The 17,049-nt window shown below is 36.5% G+C and overlaps 1 protein-coding gene across 3 annotated transcripts in view; it reads left to right on the top strand.

Moving 5' to 3' along the window:
- Positions 1 to 15,314, top strand: part of SECISBP2L (SECIS binding protein 2 like) — a 30,859-nt gene extending 15,545 nt beyond the window's left edge. For all 3 annotated transcript variants that reach the window (XM_054836630.1, XM_054836631.1, XM_054836632.1), the window contains exons 8-18: positions 960 to 1,091; positions 1,647 to 1,730; positions 2,480 to 2,647; positions 2,808 to 2,949; positions 4,607 to 4,776; positions 6,043 to 6,175; positions 7,179 to 7,341; positions 8,017 to 8,237; positions 8,902 to 9,056; positions 9,529 to 9,748; positions 10,747 to 15,314. In XM_054836630.1, coding sequence (XP_054692605.1) covers positions 960 to 1,091; positions 1,647 to 1,730; positions 2,480 to 2,647; positions 2,808 to 2,949; positions 4,607 to 4,776; positions 6,043 to 6,175; positions 7,179 to 7,341; positions 8,017 to 8,237; positions 8,902 to 9,056; positions 9,529 to 9,748; positions 10,747 to 11,420 — 2,262 coding nt within the window. In that variant the 3' untranslated portion in view covers positions 11,421 to 15,314. The remainder of the gene's footprint in view (positions 1 to 959; positions 1,092 to 1,646; positions 1,731 to 2,479; positions 2,648 to 2,807; positions 2,950 to 4,606; positions 4,777 to 6,042; positions 6,176 to 7,178; positions 7,342 to 8,016; positions 8,238 to 8,901; positions 9,057 to 9,528; positions 9,749 to 10,746) is intronic.
- The last annotated feature ends 1,735 nt before the right edge of the window (positions 15,315 to 17,049 follow it).

The raw sequence follows: 17,049 nt of genomic DNA, 5'->3' as shown, positions 1-17,049 counted from the left end.
GTTTATTATATAAAGAAGCTTGTTGATGCTAGTATCTGGCAGTGTAGCAGTTCTAAATCTTTTTATAACCCGTAGTCAAATCGGAGGCTTTTAGAAGCCACTATTTGTGGTTTATGGCATTGGGAGAGTAGGAAGAACCAGATTTCCTTTCATCCAGTCACAGTTTAGACTCTAAATCTGGCAGTTATTTCAGATATTTAAAAACAAAGCTGGCACAAAGAGTTTTAAATGAGGCTTCCCAAGCCAAATTCACTGTACCTCAAGGCAGAATTGTCCTACAAACTATTTTCCTTTGAAACTAAATTTGTACCAGGTCTGTAGGAAGTTTTCTTGAGAAACACATTAGTATAAGAAATCCAGAATTTCAGATTCAAATCATGCTTTGCTTTCAGTCAACCAGTCTTGCACATGGGTTTCCACCAACCTTTCAGCCATACACAGAAGAATGTTTATACCACTATACTGACATCTCTGGTTGTTAGAGAACTCTGTGTGCCTGTGCATTGGCATAAAACGTGTTGAAAAGGCAATAATTGCATGTGAAATAACTATGTAGTGGGAAAAAGTTCTTTTGATCATGATTACAGACAATTTCTCAGAATTCATGTCTGAGTTTCTATATAGTCACCAGCAACTCTTGTGGTTTTCATTGTTTGGCCAAAAGGACCCTATTTTTTTTCAAATTAGAAATTGGTAAGATACTGTCTTGGGCCTGGGGGGGGGGTGTGAAATAAACTGATAAAATTTGTAGAATACATTTGTGCAGGTTTAAAAACAAACAAAACCCAAAAAAACCTCACCAAAACTCAAACACCACCAAAGCACAGCTTATTAAATCTAATTCTGTAAAAACTGTACCACCTTAGTTGCTAATCAGCAGACATGAGAATGCCGTACATGCATGCACACAGATCTCGAAAAATTGAAATTGCACAATATCAATCAATCATTATTTTCAGTCCGGTTTCAGATGCAGAGACCACAGCACATCTTCAGAAAGAAGGCAGAATTTGCAGAAACGACATGAAAAACCTCTAACTGCAAGCCAGTCATGTAGAACAGAGCAGAGTCCTGAACCTCTGTATTTTGAGGTAGTGTTGTCTGAAAACTGTATCTGCGTTTTATAGTGATGCAAGTTGTGTGTGGAATAAGTGATATTCTCAACGGGGAGAAGTTGCAAAGCATCTCCCTCCAAGAGGTGTACGATCTAGTATACTAATATAATTATTATATGATGCTTTCATTGTGTATGTACAAAGACTTGTATTTGGGTGTGTTAGAAAATACAAGAATTTAGAACTATCTGTGATTGACAAATTAGATAAGTAACTTAAGTAACTTTCTGTTCACTTGTGAATAAAAATTACTGTGTTCTCTGGTTTTATCCCTCCTCCCTCCTAATTGTAATTAGACTTACTGAGTATAAAACATTAATAAATTGTTGGGTTTTTTGAAAAAGGTTATTTGGATACAGAAATGCTTTGTTATTTTTTCATAATTTTCTACTTGTGTCACTTTTAAGCCCTTCTAGCTTATGTGGGACTTCAAGATTCAATTAATTCTTCTAGCTTCAGTGATTTCAGTTGATACTTTTCATGTGACTTTTGGTTCCATTCTCCTCATTCTTAGTTTGTGTATTTTTTTAGGATGAAGATGAATTTCCAGAGCTAAACAGTGACAATGGCAGCAGCAAAAGCAGTAACATCCAGCAAAAGATTTCACCCAAAGTAGTAAGTAATTATTTTATTTTGCAAGGCATTTTTAAGTTATTTTGAGACTAATTTGAGTAATTTTTTATGAATCTCTGCTACAATACTTAATGCCATAATTGTGATGTTCTTAGGGTATTTGCACTGCCAGTTTTGGATGCTAAAGAAATGCCAATTAAAATCAGTGGTGCAGAGAACCCATCTCAAAAAAAGACTGCTGGATTTGTGTCTGCTAATGAGATTATCATATGTATCTTAGTTTCACTCATTAACAAACAGAATCATAGAATATCCCAAGTTGGAAAAGACCCATAAGGATCATTGAGTCCAAGTCCAAATTCTCCATCTCACTGATGGTTTCTCATGAGTTTTGTGTTTTTTGAAGTCTCATAATAAATTTTGGGTGAACGGTAGATGCAACTGGATTTTTGACATTAAAATTAGTTTTGAGGAATATCGAGCTTTCTTTGTGTTAATACGTAAACTACATCCTGGTTATCCTTTCTGACTCAAAGGGCTTGTATTCAGACTAATGCTTTGATGCAGGCTTTTCTTTAGAATTGTTAAATCTGCAAATATGTAGTAATGGTGTCAATTTTTCAAAATAACCACTAGTTAACTTACTGTGTTGTCTAGCTGCATGTAATAATTGGGATGTCGTACTGCTGACCAGAGCAACAGCTCGTTTGGTTTCTGGAGTGTCATGTTTCCTATGGCCTTGAGAGAGGAGTCTTTAACTGTGTGTTTTTGCATTTTGTTTAAAATCCTAGTTGGATGACTTACCAGAGAATTCTCCAATCAATATAGTCCAAACTCCAATTCCCATTACAACCTCTGTACCAAAGCGTGCAAAAAGTCAGAAGAAGAAGGCCTTGGCAGCAGCACTTGCAACAGCTCAAGAGTATTCAGAGATAAGCATGGAACAGAAAAAACTCCAAGTATGTAGTTCTACTTGTCCCCCCTTCTGCCCCTTGTAGTTGGTAAAGAGGAGTATCAGTTTGCAGTTGCTCCTCTCTATATTAGCAAGAATCTCTTGTAAAGAATGTTTTGCAGGCACTATTTCATTGTATTTATGAGCATGAGATGTTCATGTTATAGGAGGCTTTATCAAAAGCAGCTGGAAAGAAGAGCAAGACCCCTGTTCAGTTAGATTTGGGTGACATGTTAGCAGCTCTTGAAAAGCAGCAGCAAGCAATGAAAGCTCGTCAGATCACCAATACCAGGCCTCTCTCATACACAGGTATTTCTAATCTGCTTGACTACTGCTGAATGTATTTTGTGTCAATATAAAGGTGATTGATCTGAGCATCTTAAATATGCTTTTTTTTTTTCCTGACAAGTTTTAGGTTTTTTTAATATAAACATAATAAAAACCTGGGAAGATTTTCTTAATGCATTTCTTGAAAAATTCACCTATGCTATCTTCCTCTGAGCTGCAGTATGCAATGGTGAAAGTCCATGTAGAACTGAGGACAAACTTCTTTTAAAAGAAGACACCAGCTATTCAAAACTCAGGATTCATGTCTTGAGAGTAATTCAGTGCTGAAATGAATATGTAAAAAGACCTGTATTAGGTCAAACCAAACATCTACTACAGATAGTACAGAATTCTCTTTGAAAGCAGCTTAGAGAGGATACCTGTGACTATGATACAGAGGGATACATCTCCCAGGATATTTGTCCTGCCTCTACTGATTATAGTTCGGGACCTCCCGACCAGGGCTTTCTCATACTAAATTTGTTTATTAAACTATCCATCACTTCTGTCACATGCTTTTACTGTCCATAAGGTCCAATGGCAGTGAATTCTAACCTTACTACTTATGTAGAGAGGCTCTTAGTTCTACTGTGGTTTTTTGGGGGTGGGGGTCAGAGGTTTTTTTTGTGCCCTGCTCATAATTTTATTAGCTTTCATAGCCTTTGTATTACAAAGAGACTGAGCAATCATTCCCTGCTTTTCTCCTTTATTATACTTAGAGGTCTGTCATCTCTTTTCTAGTGCGAAGAGTCCTAGTCTATTTAGTTATTCTACTGTGGAAACATGTCTTTTCCAGTAATCCATATTGCTTTCTCTGTACCTTCTTGTAGTTCTACTGTGTCTTTTTAAAAAATAAGGAAGATCAGACATGCACAGAATGTTAAATTATAGTTCCATCATGAATTTATGCAATGGCTTAACTATGCTTTTTTGTTCTCTATTTCTTTATCAACACTTAACATTAAATTAGCTTTTTTAATGCTTGCTGCTGAATGCAGAGTTGACATTTTTGTAGTTATCTATTATAACCCATGAATCTCATTCCGGAGCAGTAGTATGTAGCCTAGAGTCCATCACTATGCACACAGTTACCATTTTCCTTATGTGTTGCTTCATTTACCTGCTTTGAGTTTCAGCCGTGTTCAAACATTAATTCAAGTTGGCAAGGCTATATGAGAGAAAGCTCAGCAAAGAACAGTTGGCATTTCCATTGGAGACGGCATTTGTTTTAGTCTTTCTTGCAGAAGAAACACTTAACTACATGCTGCACTCTCTCATCTGTTTTGTCCTGTCAACTAATCAAGTCTTTGACAACTAAAAATCAATGTTTGGATAAATACTTGCAACTTATCTTACTAATAAAGCTATGTGTAGTCATTTGAGAGAGATCTCTTACCGGTATTAAAGTAATTACTTTCCTGGAATCCATAGCTTCCTAAAACATGAGGCTAAGTTGAAGAAAGCTTAAAACCATCTGGCAGCGACAATATCTGATGACATAATTTTCCTGTCATTATGAACTGCTTTTTTCCAAGGAAGGAAAATGTACTTTGAGAATTCATCAGTGGAAATTCTAAAACCAGTGTTGAAATAAAGCTGACATGTCTTTTGGTGAAACTAATATCTTTCTTGTATTTAGTTGGCAGTGCTGCTCCCTTTCATACCAAAGAATCTGCCAACAGAAAGTCCTTAACAAAGGGACAGCCATCTATGGGTTGCCTTAATCCTTTGGATTCAACTGCCCCAAAAGTGAAAAGAGGAAAAGAGAGAGAGATTGCAAAATTGAAACGCCCTACAGCACTTAAAAAGGTAAACATGACAGCCCTGGAGTGCCTTGGCCCACACTCATACTTTAAAAATAAAAACTGCTGTTTTCTTACCTGAGGAGTAGTGACCATGAGCATAAAGTAAGGGAGTCATGAGCTTCTGTCTCTAGTTCCACTTACACTGATGGCCCTGTTCTTTGCATGTAACATAACTTTTATACCCCCATAATTAGTTGAAGATGATACAAATCTATCTCAATGTGGATTGCAAAGATCGTTTTTAACTATTAGCACTAGGACACATGGGAAAACTTGCATAATTTTTTCCATGTTTTTGAGTCCTAGTTTGTAGTGCAACGTAGTATGCTAATCTTAAATTTTCCTACTCTTTTTTTTTAGTGATGGGTATAGATCTTGAAGTAAAAATATGATTTTATTTGAGTAAATTTAGAAATAATTGGTTGTATATATATATGCACATGTAAAGTAGGTGTGTACACAGAGAATACAGTATGTATGGAAATCACAAGGTAAAATACAAAAAACCTAGCTCTAAAAAAGAAAGTGTAAAAGCCTTTTTTTTTTTTTTTTTAAAAAGTGTGAAATTCACCTGTACTCATGCACGATGTTTCTTGTCAAAATCACTTTATGATATGGGCAGTTAGAATCTGGCAGAGCTGTGTTTGTACAAAGGTTGGCTTTGGCTAAGTTGCTTGGGGGGTGGGTTTTGTGTGTGTGTTGTTTGTTTGGTGGTGTGCTGGTTTGTTTTGGGTTTTTTGTGACTTGCCCGTGATCTACTTGAGTTAGAGAAATTCACAGCTACCTGTTCAGAAAAGTTTTCTAAATACTCTGTTGTCAAAGCTTATTTATCATAGTAATACCAATATATCTATCACTACTTATCTTTGCACTTTCCTTTCTGTAAAAGAAAGGATTCTATCTGTTGTCTGGTGCTTCACAAAGATGACTTGTATTCTTGCATAAGGTGTCTTTTACAGGGGTGGGGATGAGGAATTGTCAACGAGTGAGTGTTATGTGTCAGAAGCTGTGAAAGTACTTAATACTTAAACTGTTGAAAGCACTGTTTACATAGAAGTATTGAGTATACCATCTGTAAAATACTAGAATGAAATACTGTTTGTGATCAAAGAAGAAACAAATGATTTCAGGGTTTTCTGTCCTGGCATGAGTAGGAAGGTTCAAAACAACATGGTTAACTTTATTTTGTGTATTGTTCAAATAGACATTTTTTCTTTACAACTCTCTCTTACAATTTTCAGATGCTGATAGCTGTTGGTTTTGTTCCTAGATTATTTTGAAAGAGAGAGAAGAGAAGAAAGGCCGTTTATCAGCTGACCATAGCCTTTTGGGATCTGATGAACAGAAAGAGGTTCATATAAACTTGACTGCTGACCAGTCTCAGGAGCTGGCCTCTCAAGAAGGTTGGTCTCTCTATCTCTCTAGTCCCCCTTCCCCCCAGTTGTACTAATCTACTTATTCTAACATTTTGTCTTTATCTTTTTATGCAACACAATTTATTGATGTTATCGTTTAACTTTTTTAACGTTATGAAACAGTAGAAATTAGAACTCTCTCTAAAATGTCTTGTCTGTGCCTCATTAGCAGAAGGCTCAGTGCAGTATGGGTTCCAAGTACATAACCTCCATATAGCCTTTTAATTAAATTTCTCTTGAGTGAATATTCGTAACACGTCAGAGTTGATAGCAATTTTGATAAGCGGACAAAATGTGACCTGTTGTCAGCCATGCCATGTTGATCACAAAGCTTTTTAATGATGAGCATACTGAAAGTTTTCCAGATTTAGAAATTGCAAACTGTAAATAAGGTTTTGCAGTTTGAACACTCTTGTCAATCAGCTTCAATGTCTGGACTGTCAATTTGCAGCAAGAGTTCTGAGCAACCGGGAAACTCCAAAGAATTTTCAATGCCTTTCATGTGTGTGGGGTTTGTTGGGGGTGGGGGAAGAAGGTGTCTATCAGGATTCCAGATGTACTGCTTCAGAATGTTTTCTTCTGAATGACTGATTTCACCTGACTGAAGGTAAGTGTGAAAGTCTTAAATGTACTAGGAATAAGTTAGTTAAATATTATGTTTATAAATAGTAAAGAATTATTGGAAGAAGTTGTAGCATTTAGGCAAGTTTTCCCTTCTGTTCTGTCCATTTCCCAAACTAAGCTTTGGATATTTTTTTAATGAATATTCAAATATTGCTTATTTACCCAACCCATGCTGAGTGTTAGATATGTGCTTGTTTTGTTTTCCCCCCTCTCAACTACCACTTCCCACGGCCCCAGGATGATATACGGTTTAGCGGTTTCAGAATGTAGTTTGGAAAAAGTGAGAGAGAGATACATAAGAAGTGTGATGCTGTTTTTTATGTGAAAATGTCTTTGTATTTCATAATGTTTCAAAATTGTCTTTCAGAAACTGGACTAAGTATGCCTAGTGATACTTCACTTTCGCCAGCAAGTCAGAATTCTCCATACTGCATGACCCCAGTGTCACAAGGTTCACCGGCTAGTTCTGGAATAGGCAGTCCAATGGCATCTTCTGCAATAACCAAAATTCACAGCAAGAGGTTCAGAGAGTAAGAGTTTTGCATTATTAATATAAATTCAAGGCTTGCACTTCAGTCAGTCTCATCTTTTAAATGTGGATAGGTTTACTAGACTTAGGAGGAGCTTAACAAACATAAACTACTCTCTCATCAATAGAAGTTTTTGCAAGTTTTTTTCCGTAGATGGATTGCTATATGTGTGTATATACACACATATATGTATATATATTGTGCATGTACACACATGCTTGCTGCAACAAATAAGCTAGGTGGGAGTATTCTTGAAAAAATTTTCCTTTTTTTTTTTTTTAAAGGAGGGATACATACACTTTGGATGGGAAAGGACGAATACTTATGAATGCTTAAAATACTGTAATAGTCACTCTTAATATATTACAGCTTTTTCACTAATGTATCTTTATAGAGTACCAAATTAAGGAAGAAACAGTTGCTTGTGGCACCTAATTGTTTAATATTCTTTTTGACTGACCTTTTGAGGTAAAGGATGTTACTGGAAATATAAATGTTTTCAGGATATATTTTTAACTTATAGTATACAGTCTGATTTCTAAATCTTTTTAGTATCTTTAACAGTTTAATAACTGTTCTGAAGAAGTCAAATTCTTTTTATTTGGTAAAAGAAAAGGCTCAGTGAAATAGTATTGATTGTGCTATGCTAATATTTGATGTTTTTTGAATTGACAGATACTGTAACCAAGTTCTAAGTAAAGAAATAGATGAGTGTGTGACTCTCTTATTGCAAGAGCTTGTTAGCTTCCAGGAACGGATTTATCAAAAGGATCCCATGAGAGCTAAAGCAAGGAGAAGACTTGTTATGGGGTTGCGTGAGGTTACCAAGCATATGAAGCTAAACAAGATCAAGTGCGTAATCATATCTCCCAACTGCGAAAAAATCCAGTCAAAAGGTATAAATGATAAAACAAGTGGTGCACTTCACTGTGTATAGTTTTCTTGTGCTGATTAGAAGTGCTGATTAGCAAGGATAGAAGTGGGGTTTTTTAGTTACTGTGCATGATATAACACTTCCAGAATCAATTGTGCAATTGCCACTCCATGTTTACTTTCTTCTTCTCCATTCTGGAAGAAACTCATTCATAAGGGGTGGATAGCTTAAAGAAAAATAGATACAATACATACAACAGAGTTCAGTTTCATTCCATTGAGTCTTTGATACACCTAGAGTCCTGAGCTCTGGGTGGTTTTAAGGAGGATTCCTTAAGAGGAGTATGAATTGGTTAGTTAGCCAACCAACACATTTTGCCACAACCAGAAAGGTAAACAGAGGCTTCCTGAGATATGAGAAGAGCAAAGCTCTGCTCAAGAAAAGAGCTGTGAAAAATTCTGGTTTAATGTGTGTGCAGGACTAGTAGAGAATACAGAATATTGCCTTGATCTATACTCACTCGCTATACTCAAAATGTGTAGCTTGTCCTGTAGAATGTAGTAGCTGGTGATTGTGCGTATCAAAGTTTTACTGACTAATTATAGTTAAAATGGGATAGAGAGTTGTATCGCACTATACTATGACTTTAACTGACTAGATATCTATTTATAATTGCTTTCTTCAAGGTGGACTAGATGAGGCTCTGTATAACGTAATAGCCATGGCACGGGAACAAGAAATTCCTTTTGTCTTTGCTCTTGGACGTAAAGCTCTTGGCCGTTGTGTGAACAAACTGGTTCCTGTTAGTGTTGTGGGTATCTTCAACTACTCAGGTGCTGAGGTGAGTAATCCTATTCACATAAATGGCTGGAGTAAACAGCCTTGTTACGAATTGATTGGGCATGGAGAGTGCACCTAACTAATACGCATTTGATAATGGCCCTGACCTGATCTATGTTAGGGTGTGGTTTTTTCGAAGCTCAGTATTTACAGAACTGAGAGACTATGTTGAAACATTTTGGTCACAACATCTCTGTAACTTTCAAATAGACTTAAATGCCATCTGAAAATCTCTGGAAGGCTTAAGATTGTAAGGAAAACAGTATCTTTAAGTACATCTCCTCAAAATTGCATTAACATGGAGTAGTGTTTTATTTAATACAGAGAAGAATTAATTTTTGGTTGAAGTAAAGGTATTTGGTGTTAATAAGCTAAAGGCTCACTACGTGGTATACCTTTTACTAAAATGAGTAATTTTAAAGAGAAAATTATTAGTAAGAACTACTGATTATAAAAACTGCCTTCATACTTAGGACCTGTTTAATAAGCTAGTATCACTGACTGAAGAGGCCAGAAAAGCCTACAGAGATATGGTTGCTGCAATGGAACAGGAACAGGCAGAAGAAGCCTTGAAGAATGTCAAGAAGGCACCTCATCATATGGGTCATTCTCGCAACCCCTCTGCAGCAAGTGCTATCTCATTCTGTAGTGTTATTTCTGAACCCATATCTGAAGTGAATGAGAAAGAATACGGTAAGTGCGATAAAACTTACTTTTGTAAATAGAAGCTGGAATTTTCCAAATACTGCTTATTGTAAAATGTAGCTAAAAATACAATATTTCCTCAGAATTTACAGTATCCTACAACTTGCAGCAGTAAGAGAAAATTGGTTACTTTTTAGGCAGTTTTGTAAGTCTTTTTTTTTTTTTTCCCCTGAACTATGTAGAAAATAATTTCTTTTCTAATCCTCGGAAATGTTACAGTTACCTAACTGACATCAGTGGAGGTGGCTCCTCCAGTTTTATTGAACTGGTACCAAACACAGAATTGATTATATGATTGAGGAAGAACTAATGACAGAGGGTAGGACCTAAATTGAGGTCTCTGAAGATAGGACACTAGCTTAAATTTTGAAACTTGAGATGGCAATGAATGCTTATAGTGTGAGCAAAAGCAAATTGCTTTATCCAGTTGCTTAAGCCCAGATGACAGAGGGAATAAAAGGGAGAATGCTTGTTTGAAGTAAAGACTTCTCTCTCTTCTTTTTTTTTTTTTTTTTTTTTTTTTTTGGTCTGATGGTGAATTAAAGATACTGTCCTGGTTTTAGTTAATTCTTTTGCGGTGTCTCAAACTTACTTAATTTGTTAAATGTTTTTCAAAAAAATCCTTAAACAGATGACTTTGAAAGCAGAAACTGCCTCATTATTATTTATACTTGGGAGTAACCTCTTTTGACATACACTCATTGTTCTGTTTGGTGCTTCCACAGTTTAGACAGGAAACTAAACACACAAACTTTCACCTTTGTAATGTCTGGTTTAGGATACTGTAAAAACCCAAAGTTGTTCACAGTTCTTTCTATGGTCTCTCCCTTTCCCTTCTTCCCCCTTTATCTAATTGAAACTTTTCTAGCAAGCATAAATAATATTAAAATTATTAGCTCCTATTGCTATGTAAACAATTCTGGGATGTTCAGGAGAAATATTTTTATATAGAAAGAATTAGTATTTCCTACTTTTGAAACTTGTAGAAACAAACTGGAGAAATATGGTGGAGACATCTGATGGATTAGAAACTTCTGAAAATGAAAGAGAATCCTCATGTAAGACTGCAGTACCAGAAAAAGCTGGTAATGGTCAAATTGAGAAAGCTACACTTAATAAACAACCACCTCTGGCTACAATTGGCACTACCTCAGCAACAAATCATGGAAAATCCACACCAGGTGACAAAGATGAGGTGAAACCAGATGACAATCTGGAATGGGCCTCACAGCAGAGTACAGAAACAGGATCACTGGATGGCAGCTGCCGAGATCTTTTGAATTCCTCCATGACCAGTACCACCAGTACTCTCGTACCAGGAATGCTAGAAGAGGAGGAGGAAGAGGAGGAGGATGATGATGATGATTATGCCCATGAACCAATTTCTGTAGAGGTTCAGCTTAACAGCAGAATTGAATCTTGGGTTTCAGAGACCCAGAGAACTATGGAGACTCTTCAGCTTGGGAAGACCCTTAGTGGTGCTGAAGAAGACAATGCAGAACAAAGTGAAGAGGAAGAAATAGAGACTTCTGAGCAGGCTGATCCAGTCACTGATGGTGAGGAATGGACAAATGATAAGCATGCAAGTAACACTCAACATAAACCCACCATCTGCAGTTCTCTGAATAAAGAACACACAGATTCCATCTATATGCCGTAAAAATAAGCAGGAACTCAGGAACTCTTTAGAAATTATATTAAAACTAACTGTTGTAAAGGTTGCAGCCATTATTATGCTTCATCTCAACATTTTGCACTGTTAAACATTTAATATGTGTATTTAATTCACAATGATATTTTTGTAGCTGTCTGTTACTTGTTTGATTTAAAAATTAGCTTAGCTCTTAATCAGTATCTATTTCCCAGAATAGAAACTGTGTGGAAAATTTGTCAGTAGGTATTCATTTGATCCTTTGTAAAAGGAAACATCTTGTAACTGACTAGCTTAAGCAAAATTCTTTTAAGATGTGACTGCTTAGCTCATTTTCAAACAGATAACCTACATTAAGACTGACAAATTACCAACACTTTACGTTGGTGTTACAGTGTTATGCCAGACACGTCAGTGTATTTGACCATGATTTTTCTAGTTCTATCTAGAAGTAAAAGTAAAATTTTGGTTCTCTTTAAAGAAAAGCTAGAAAACCCCATTTGCAGTCTTAACGAAAAGTAAATAGAAGAGAAATCTATGCGTGATTCTTATGCTAAGATAGATGCAGCTTTTTAGTTGGTCTCAGTGAATGCATTGTTAAAAAGCTGCTGATAGTTGAGTTGGTTACAACTTCAATTCCAGAAAAACTTTAAACCAGAGGACTACAATTAATGTTTTGTGGGTTTTTTTACAAGGTGGAAATACTGCATAAAAAAATAGGAAAGAGAACAAAAATTCCCCATTCTCTCCACAGTTGCTGTCTGCCAAACCACACTAAGTGAATCATTAACCATAATCCCTGTCCAGGGCTTCTAGTAAACTGATGACTTCCTCTTTCTCCTGTCACTTACCTCAGGAATGCTGTTTTGCATATTGTAATCTACATAACATTGCAAAAAAGCAAGAATAATCCTTTAACAGCAAGTGTGAATGATATGGTGACTCAATGTATTGACAGTTTCGTACGCATGCTTTCATCCTGACTACCCTCGGGTTGAGTTCAGGATGTATCTTAACAGTTCTTAATCAAAATGTGATCTCTTTTTGTCTGTTTTCACAGTTGTAGCAGCTTTAGGAGTTGACCTCTAAAGTAGAAAAGGAAGTAGTTATTCCAGGAAAGGGGAGGTGCCCTGAGTATGGGGAGGTATTTCAGTCATTCAGAGGTAAAAGAAACAAAAATAATGCCCTCCCTGAAACATACATATTGCTAGAGAATTGTTCCATTCTGAATATTGAAGCAAAATCTATTAACCTATGATGAATTCCTTTGAGACTGAAGATGGAGTATATGTCTAAACCTTGCACGTAAGGAGTCTGGTTTCCACCTTTGTCTTATATTGGCAAGGGATGTACCAAAACTGCCAGCAGCAGGAGCTTCGCTACGAGAGTAGCCAAAGAGTAACTCATGTGCATAACACTTTTATAGCAAATGTATGTTTCTTTTAATTCCACTTCATTTTTCTTGATCACTTGTATCAAAATGCATAAAAAGCCTCTGGGTAGGCTGAAAACCACAAGAAATGGACAGCTTGGGTATTTAGTCCACACTTATTAATACGGGACCAACGCTTATAGTACTAGTGACGCTGGCATTTTAAGTTGCACTGGGAAAATAAGACTCCAGGTTTAGAATCATCTGCTCCTGGTTTTTTGGATGCTAATGAGAATAATAGAAACTGTGTGTATTCTGTAAATAATGCTTTGATAGGTATAGACAGAGCAAATGCTGTGTAGATAAGCAGTATAGAGAGCTGCTAGGACAACTGGCTGTTCTGTCACGTCTTAGTTCCTTCATGTAATATTCCTAGATGTTAGAACAGGCGTTTTATAGGAAAACAAAGACTAAGGAATGATGCCTTCTGAATGTTAAACCTTTTACTGTACATATGGCAGATTTCTACTGTCTGTATGTTTTGAAAGAGTTTTTGCTTTAGGAAATGATAGGTGTTTGAACTGCTGACGAGCAAAACTTGCCCTTGGATGTGTAAGCACATGTCTCGACACCAGCTGAGATCAGTGTATACACTGAGGGCAAAACTTCACCGGAATAACAAAAAAAAAAAAAGTGTTTGTAATTTTTCCTTTTGCTTTTTCAGTGCCAGTGATTCAAATAACTTTTGATCTTGAAGTATTAACATCAAAGGCGCATCTTTTTATATGTCTTTTCTGAACTTGGACTGTCATTTTAAAATTTTCTGACATTTATATCAAGGTCTTGTAATATTCAGCCCACTATTTAACTGCAATTTTGCTACAGGTTTAATAGAGTTCTTGAAGGTGATATAGCACTTATAATATCTCTCAATTTGCCAGTAAATAAGGAACTAGTCTCTTTTAAAATGTGGCAGGTCACCCTTAGAGGAGCAAACTGAAGCCGAGTAAGGGAAACTGGTTTTAGTGCTTCCTTTTTTGATAAGCTGGGAATGAGCAATAACTGTGAGAATGAAATTGTAATTCCTTTGGGAGTGATCCATTTCATTCTAAAATTAGGGAAGTTCCTTGCCACTTGAGCACTTGAGGAGAGTATCTCACTGTGGTAATTTTGATTCTATTATCACCAGAATTTAAAAGGAAAGCATATGAATGTTTTACAATACCATGTTGGTTTTTTTTTTTTTTAAAAAGTAGCTGAATTTCTATTTCGGTATAAAAGTATGCAGTTTACTATACAGGTTGTTACTGTCCCCAAGAAAAGATGTTTCTGTAGTTATAGGTGTATAGATATTTTTGTTGTGAAAATGATTATTCAGAAAACAAATCTACTTTTCTTAAGACATTCTTTATAGAAATGATTTCACTACTTAATTTATCTGGTAAAATAAAAAATAATGTATCTGTGGTAGGGGTAGGGATCTTTTAAAACTGATAGAGTGGCTATGTACACAACCTATTTATATAAATACTTTAAGTATCTCTGTCAAAATAATAATAAAACATGTATTTCAAATGTGTAGAAGGGAAAAATTTGTAAGAACTTTTGTCCTTAGTTGGACCAAGTGAAAATGTTTGAGTAAGGTGAGGGACCTGATCCTGCCAGTACACGCTTAGGAGCATTAGTTCCACTGGCTTGAATCGGTGGCCTGTTTATCTGCTGAAGTTGTGTGCAGGTAGTTGTAGGATTGGAGTTAACGGTGACAGAAGGTATTGACCTGTGTTTTAAAAACTTGTTATAGAAAATGTTCAGTAATGCACTTGTTGGTGTTTTTCTGGTAAAGATAAGAGGTGTCTTTATGCTCATTTGGGTGGGTGGGAGCTTACATAATGTGATTCTGTCCAGTTCTTTAACACAAGCTTAAATTTTAATAATGTTACTTTAAATACGTATGTAAAAAAGTATTATTGTTTGAAAAGCTGCTGTTTGCTGAAACTGTCATTAAGTATTTCCTGTGAAGTTGTGCCAACTAATGAAACTATTGAGTTGATTTCAATGTTAGCCATTTAAAAATGAGACATGACGATTTGTTAATCAAACAAAAACCAGCAGAAGCAAGCCATAGAAACAAGTCACGTGGGTTTTATACCCACCTTGCCGCATGCAAGAAATGTGAGAATGTCTGACCCAAAACTTCCACACCAATGAATGGTAACACTGAAAGTAGAAACCCAGTTGGCACAGCCCACCTTCAAAATGTTCATAAATAGTTTGTATCTTTTACTTTTAAATAGATTCTAATAAGGAAAGCTGTTTAATCTTTAATGTCTTAAAATTTATAGTAATATTTAGGTTAAAGCAGTAGAAAAATCATTATGAAATACAATATGAAGGGGTTTGTTCTATTCCTTTTTTGCATATGAAGGATAATTGTTCTGTCTACCGTACTTTTTGGAGTAATAACAGCTTTTTTGCACTATGTAAATACTAGTGGGGATTCTTCCATAACTAATAAAAATGATTGTAGAAAACTATGGCTTTATTAGTGATATGTCTGTTCACAGTTCCTTTATCCTGACTTTGTTTGCAAATGCTGGCCTGGCACTATCAGAGATGGAAAAGGTGTGTGTGACGCTGTATTCAACCAGAAGATGGAGAAGCTGTGTGGTGGCTCCTCGCCTCTGGCCGGTGGCAGCCTGGGTCCCAGGGAGCTGAGCCCCTCAGTCACCTAGACTGAATGGGTGCTGGCAGGGAGGCTGAAAAGAAGAACAGGATTAGCAGAGGATTTTTCACATTATGGAGTCCAAGTCCCAGTTGCCATGTACCATCTCAATGATGACCAGAAAAACATTATCTAGAAAACCCTACCATTCTTCAGAGACCGTGGGACGGAACTAGGTCCAGAGTACTGACTTGGAAATAACATTTTACTTAAGAGCAAATGAGTAAGAGTAACCGCAGGCACCTCCAAAAACTAGGATTTCTTGCATGCTGCTAATCATATGAGAATTGAAGTTGACCTGCCTTTATTGTTATACTGGTGGATGAAATCACCTTTGGAAAATAACACGAAGTTCTCAGGATGTTGTCCCCTGCTCTCCAGTGACTCACTGGTAACGGCTCACGCTTCTGCGGGTCTAGTAACAGTGTCATTAACTGGTTTTGCAACTCCCACGTGTGAGAATATTTGTAGCAATTCAAAAAGGATACAGCTTCATCCTGTAATTTTGAATTTTCTATTTATGTCACTTAACGTCACTTTTCAATTCTGCTATTGCAGTTGTCTTCTGTTGAAAGTGCTTCTGTTATAAACCGTACTTTGTAGGTGCATCACTTGTCAAAATTACTCCTCACATCTGGATTTTGCCTGTGTCTTCTCAACCTGATACGAGGTTTGGAAAGTACAAAAAAATAGGTGGCATCATGTGACTTGCACCATGGAAATGACAAGAAAATTAATTACCCCAAAGCCTTACAAACTGAATTTTTTTCCTCCCCCTCCCCCTTCCATTTCTTCACCATTTTAAAAACACCAACCATTTTGTAGTGCCCTTGAGGAAAGTTCCTTGCCTCTATTGAATTTTTTTTTTTTAATGGTGCTTTGCATTGCTGCAGACATGGAAGAACCACCACAAGAAAAAAATTTCTCCTGCCATCGCTGCACTGAAGTTCCTACAAGCAGCACTGGCCCTGCCTGTACTCGGAGAGCTGCCTGAGCTCTCGGGTACCAGGTTTATACTGGTTAATGAATCCACATCTGTAACGTGCAGAAAGACCCCAGTCAGTCAAATTGCGCTATTTATGCAAGAAAGGTTGCTCTTTGGATTTGCTTTCAGATTTTTAGCATTACTGTGTATAAAAAGGATTTTATTTAAAATATATTTTATTTTTTTATCCAATAGTGCTTTAAAAAGACCCCAGCAACCCCCAGAGGAGATGATGCAGCTGAAGACTGTTTACTTTGAGGTCTTTTTATGAGTTAGCAAACAGTACAAAATGGAGGGAGACCTAGGCTGGCACATACTTTTTGGCAACAGCTACAGGCCCCTGGTACACTCGTAGCTGTTAAATTCCAGTTTTCCCCCGACGTTTGGTGAGCTCTCTTGCGAGGCGGATGTGTGTGGGCGTCCATCTGGACGCTATCTAAACCACCCAGCTATCTCACAGTGTTGTTTTCCAAGGATAGTACTTTAATGAGTGAAGAGGAATTTAGTAATCATGTAACACTGATAACACACTTGCTCTTATATAAAGTGAAAAGGGAGA

Source organism: Grus americana, chromosome 10 (genome assembly GCF_028858705.1).
Source record: "Grus americana isolate bGruAme1 chromosome 10, bGruAme1.mat, whole genome shotgun sequence".
Classification (NCBI taxonomy): Eukaryota; Metazoa; Chordata; class Aves; order Gruiformes; family Gruidae; genus Grus; species Grus americana.
The sequence above is the reverse complement of the archived record's forward strand: the minus strand, read 5'-3'. Positions and strand labels throughout refer to the sequence as shown.